Raw genomic sequence first — 6000 nt, forward strand, 5'->3', positions numbered from 1 at the left:
CACCCCCTCCTTTTTTGTTCTTCCTGTTGATTTGGTTCATTTCATACCCTTTCAATTCAAAATCCATCCCTTTCTCTGAGTCAAGCCAAGTTTCTGAAATGGCAATCACATTAAATGGTTTATTGAACTGGCTCAGATATTCTTTAATAGTTTGGAAATTTGCATATAAGCTCCTACTATTGATGTGGATAATTGATAAGCAGTGATTTGATGCAATTTTAGAATTAAACTTTTCATCAGTATAGTAACTGCAGTGATTGTTTATTTTGTTGAAAAAATTGCTATCAGGATCTATATCTTGGTCTATTTCAAACATAAAGTAAGGTTTACATCACTTTTAAGATTTGCACAATGTGTCAGTTGTGTCTGGCCATTACCTAGCATAGTTGTCCTCTGTGTATTTGTTCAACTCCTCCACATTTCTGATGACGAGCACTCTAGCCTCCTCAGGTGTACCATTTAGTTTTATGAAAACCCTGCAGTTCGACGTCCATGTGGATTGGGTCTTCTTTTGCTTCCGCAGGAACCGGGCTTTTTTGGCAATGTCTGCATTTTTCTTGGTCAAGTGATCATTCAGATAGACCTCTGTTCCCTTCAGCTTCGGCCCCTGCCTCAGCAGCTCCATCTTATGCTTTCTGTTTACGAAGCGTATGATTATGGCTGGTTTGTCCTCTTTCTTTCTCTGTGGGAGGGGATGACAGGCCTCGATGTTATTTGTATCCACCTTAAGCCCTTTGGAGTGCAAAAAGGTAGTGACCTGATCCTCCACAGATTGATCCTCCATCTCATCAGGTTCATGATCCTCCATTCTCGACACCGCTTTGGCATACGACCTTGGTTTTGTTTCAAGTCCTGAAACAATTATGTCATTCATACAGGTGTATTGCCACTCTGTTTTCCAGGAGAGCAATCATTTTGTCTTTCTCATCATTTTTCAACCTCAGGGCTTTGACCTCCCCCACCAAAGCCACGATTTGTTTCTGTTGTTTACTGACCGTTGTTATTTCTTCTGCGAGAAAGTCCATAGATTTTTTAAGATCCTCCACTTCGTCTCATGTCACATTCCTCTTTGCTGGCATCGTTTTGCTGGTGGTAGTGAAGAAGAATGCCCACTGGACCAGCTGCTAGGCTACGGTTAGCCGTCGGCGCAGCCCCGCTAGTGGTTGTGAAGAGGCCCGCTAGTCCAGCTGCTAGGCTACGGTTAGCCTTGGGCACAGCCCCGCTGATGGTGATGAGTAGGCCCGCTAGTCCAGCTGCTAGGTCACGGTTAGCCTTGGGCGCAGCCTCGCTGGTGGCGGGGAGTAGGGCCGCAGGTCCAGCCGCCAGGCTACTGTTAGCTGTCGGCGCGGGCCCGCTGGTGTCCCGCTGGTTGTTACCAGACCGCCCACTTGTCTAGCTGCTAGGCATCTGTTCAGATCACAGTAAAGTAAAAGTAAAAATTTAGAGTCACCAGTTAAACTATGAGCATGTCTTCAGTGGTGGGAGGAAGTTACCCGGAGAGAACCCATTTATGATTAAGCTCTGTGAAGTTCTCACGCTCCTTCTGAATAAACATCAAACGTGGTCATGCAATGTGGGGGGCCTCATACCAGAGTCTGCTCTGGGCCTCACTTTGGCCAGAGGAGGCCCTGCATCTTTACAGAGCTGTGAAAAAGTATATGCCCCCTCTCTGATTCCTGATGTATCATTTAGAAACTGCATTTTGGATTTACCTAGGTTGTCTTTGAGAGATATTAAAATTGGTTTGATGATCTGATATATTAGAATGTGATAAATATGCAAAAACATCAGGAATCAGAGAGGGGGCAGATACTTTTTCACAGTACTGTAGGTAAGTGTTGTAGACGTGGAACCTGCAAATGACCTGTAAATAAAAAAAGCCAGTCTCTGAGCTGGAACTGTGTTAAAGTTTCACTCTTCTGCTTTCTCTTTCCACTGACTCTCTCAGGAGGCAGACAGGAAAAAGAAAAAGAGCTTTTGGATGATGTCAACCAGAGCAGAGGGTCCAGTCTTGAGACCTGCCCAGAAGCTGGTTCTGTTCTTGCTCCATTCCCTGGTCCAGGTCAGAGTCCAGAAGAGGAGTTAGAGATCCCACAAGAACTCAGACCACAGGTTACTGGCCAGAACCAGAATCCAAAACCAACAGAAGTACATGCAGAATCCTCATCTGCTGCTCTTCCAAAAACCAGTCCACATCTGCCCTCTGCTGAAGATAAAAGCCCTGTAAGCAGGAAGAGACCAGCTGAAACATCTGTAGAGACACTGGGCAGGCCCTGCAACACCAACCCACCAATTAAAGACCCTGGACCGGCTCAAACCACAGTGGTTTCTCTGCAGCCAAGCATGGAACCTGCTCCACTTCAGCCTGCTCCACTTCAGTCTGCTCCTCCTCAGTCTGCTCCTCTTCAGTCTGCTCCACTTCAGTCTGCTCCTCCTCAGCCTGCTCAAAGGTCTGCTCCTCCTCAGTCTGCTCCACTTCAGTCTGCTCCACTTCAGTCTGCTCCTCCTCAGTCTGCTCCTCCTCAGTCTGCTCCACTTCAGCCTGCTCCTCTTCAGTCTGCTCCACTTCAGCCTGCTCCACTTCAGTCTGCTCCTCCTCAGTCTGCTCCACTTCAGTCTGCTCCACTTCAGTCTGCTCCTCCTCAGTCTGCTCCACTTCAGTCTGCTCCACTTCAGTCTGCTCCTCCTCAGCCTGCTCCTCCTCAGTCTGCTCAAAGGTCTGCTCCACTTCAGCCTGCTCCTCTTCAGTCTGCTCCACTTCAGCCTGCTCCACTTCAGTCTGCTCCACTTCAGTTTGCTCCTCCTCAGCCTGCTCAAAGGTCTGCTCCTCCTCAGTCTGCTCCACTTCAGTCTGCTCCACTTCAGTCTGCTCCTCCTCAGCCTGCTCAAAGGTCTGCTCCTCCTCAGTCTGCTCCACTTCAGTCTGCTCCACTTCAGTCTGCTCCTCCTCAGTCTGCTCCTCCTCAGTCTGCTCCACTTCAGCCTGCTCCTCTTCAGTCTGCTCCACTTCAGCCTGCTCCACTTCAGTCTGCTCCTCCTCAGTCTGCTCCACTTCAGTCTGCTCCACTTCAGTCTGCTCCTCCTCAGTCTGCTCCACTTCAGTCTGCTCCACTTCAGTCTGCTCCTCCTCAGCCTGCTCCTCCTCAGTCTGCTCAAAGGTCTGCTCCACTTCAGCCTGCTCCTCTTCAGTCTGCTCCACTTCAGCCTGCTCCACTTCAGTCTGCTCCACTTCAGTTTGCTCCTCCTCAGTCTGCTCCTCCTCAGTCTCCTCCTCTTCAGTCTCCTCCTCCTCAGTCTCCTCCTCTTCAGTCTCCTCCTCTTCAGTCTGGTCCTCTTCAGTCTCCTGCTCTTCAGCTCGCTGTTAGCCCATCTCCCCTCTTCACTGAGAAGAAAAAGTCAGGACCTGGTTCTAAAGGACCAGACTTTTCTAGGAGAGGCATAACTCTGGATGACCTCATCGCTCTGGTTAATGAGAAGAGGTCAGAGAAGAAGGTTTCCTCTGCTAACAGTCCATTAGTTGGAGAATTTAAAATCAAAAGAGAGCAAGCGTTTGAGGAGACAATGCCTGAGAAAAAGATGCGAATGGATCCAAAGGCTCAGCTGGATAAATCTGCAGATGGTCCAGTTTTACTATCTGACCCCTCATCAGAGCCCAGGGACCATCAGTATCAGGGAAGTGTTGATGTTCAAAGCATGAGTCCATCCAAGCCTGGTCCTAGTGGAGAGACCACCAAACACAACCCAGAGCAAAAAGCAAACCTGGAGCCCAGCAGCTGGGAGGTTTCTCAGCTGCCGATCAGTCCCATCATCACTGCGAGGCTGGACTCCTCAAAGCACTACAAAACCAGGAGCTACACTGAGGTGAACATACAGGCCACTCAGAGCTGCCCAACAGTCCCAACAATGAGCCACAACGACACTCAGGCAGTTTCAGCAGGGTATGCTCACACCAGCCAAGACAGGTATTCATGCTATCCTCCTGGAGCTGTGGAGGGCTTCACAACACCCACCTACGGAACCGTATACACTCACAGTTTATACCAAGAGGCTTCAATAGGCAGCCAGGGGTCAGGCAACGTCTCCTCACAGACTTTGGGACACAGCACAGCAGTTCCAGCACCTGCAGGATGGGAGAGTCTGCACATGCAGCCGCAGCAGACCTTCCTGCAGCCGCAGCAGACCTTAGTGCAGCCGCAGCAGACCTTACTACAGCCTCAGCAGACCTTAGTGCAGCCGCAGCAGACCTTACTACAGCCTCAGCAGACCTTAGTGCAGCTGCAGCAGACCTTACTGCAGCCGCAGCAGACCTTAGTGCAGCCGCAGCAGACCTTACTGCAGCCGCAGCAGACCTTACTACAGCCTCAGCAGACCTTACTGCAGCCGCAGCAGACCTTACTGCAGCCGCAGCAGACCTTACTACAGCCTCAGCAGACCTTAGTGCAGCCGCAGCAGACCTTACTACAGCCTCAGCAGACCTTAGTGCAGCCTCAGCAGACCTTACTACAGCCTCAGCAGACCTTAGTGCAGCCACAGCAGACCTTAGTGCAGCAACAGTTGGTGCATCAGCAGATGTTAATGCAGCAGCAGCCAAACCAGCAGCTGATGCATCAGCAGCTCATCCAGCAGCAGTATATGTGGTCGAGTGCTGCTCTGCCTGTTTACTATCCTCTTCCAGCCAACAGTCAGATCATAACTCAGGGCTCTACAAACTCCTCCTGGTTTTTCACAGTAGCTCCAAACATCAGGAACAGTACGCCTCAAGTTAACCAGGAAAACTTCTCTTTACCAAAGTAGGCCACTAAAGCAGAGTCAACATTGAATGTCTGATGGTTTGCAGCATGCAACTGTTAAATGCACTTTATTTTTTGTATTCTGTTAACAGTACTACTAATGTTGTCTTTCAGTGCAGCTGCCAGTAATAAGATTCTGTACACTCTAATGTCTCGATAGACGGGATGGCAGTCGTGTCTGTGAGAGCATCTGAATTCCTTATTCCATTTCAGAACATACAGAACATGTGAAAAGAGAAAACTGTTAGACTTCTACAGCTGTTTGCTCTTTAGCTTGGTTTTCTCTACACTGTATGTCCATGTGTGTCATACTAAATAGTAGTTTTTTGTGATTGTGGCACATGGAGCCTTTTCACATCAGCGTATAAAATCTCTATGCTCTGATTTTAGGGCTGATTTCTCTGTTTGGCTGCTTCGCTCTGTTTTTTCACTAAAGAAGGATACCACACTTTTATTCACACATGAAACATCTGTACAAACTGACACATTAGTTTAACTTCTGTTGAAGTTGGTGTCCTTAATGTTTGAATAAACTGGGTTTAAATAGAAGGGCTGTGCTTCCAACTCTTCTGAGAACCATTCTACCATGTCTGTCAATGTTTCTGTTCGGCATTTATGTGATGTGAATTTTGTGCTTTTGTATTCAAACTTTAATTTTAGTAATAAATAAATATTTTAAAGTGGCTCCTCTGTATTTATTTATGATACTTACTTATCTCTTTAACATCGAGAACTTCTCTCTCCTGGTTTATGGCAGTACAGCGATCTCAAATTCACGTTAGTTCTGTGTCTATGGAGCTGCCACTTTGGCAGGTGGATTCATTTGATGAGGTATCATATGAAAATCCTGAATTTTACTCTGTTCAAGTAGATAAAGTGAAATGTTCCTAGTATATAAGAAAACACTGTCATGGGCTCCTTCATGTCCAGATTATTTTCAGTCACAGGTTGTAAAGGTTCAGGTGTAACTGTAATGAAGCCTCAACAGGAGAATCTGTGGCTCTGTCTCTCTGTCTCATGGATCTGTCTCTCTGTCTGTCTGTCTCTCTGTGTTGCTATCTCTCTGTCTCTGTGTGTCTGTCTATCTGTCTGTCTGTCTGACTGTCTGTGTATGTCTGACTGTCTGTCTCTCTGTCTGACTTTATTTCTGTCAGTCTGTCTCTCTGTCTGCCTGTCTGTCTGTCTCTGTCTGTCTGTATGTCTCTGTCTG

At 47.7% G+C, this 6000-nt stretch overlaps 1 protein-coding gene across 5 annotated transcripts in view; it reads left to right on the forward strand.

The window, feature by feature from the left end:
• Positions 1–5473, forward strand: part of LOC121523492 (mucin-12-like) — a 74745-nt gene extending 69272 nt beyond the window's left edge. For 2 of the 5 annotated variants that reach the window (XM_041808402.1, XM_041808405.1), the window contains one exon: positions 1949–5473. In XM_041808402.1, coding sequence (XP_041664336.1) covers positions 1949–4794 — 2846 coding nt within the window. In that variant the 3' untranslated portion in view covers positions 4795–5473. The remainder of the gene's footprint in view (positions 1–1948) is intronic. The other 3 variants (XM_041808403.1, XM_041808404.1, XM_041808406.1) reach the window with 3 other exon arrangements.
• The last annotated feature ends 527 nt before the right edge of the window (positions 5474–6000 follow it).

This window comes from Cheilinus undulatus, linkage group 16 (genome assembly GCF_018320785.1).
Source record: "Cheilinus undulatus linkage group 16, ASM1832078v1, whole genome shotgun sequence".
Taxonomy (NCBI): domain Eukaryota; kingdom Metazoa; phylum Chordata; class Actinopteri; order Labriformes; family Labridae; genus Cheilinus; species Cheilinus undulatus.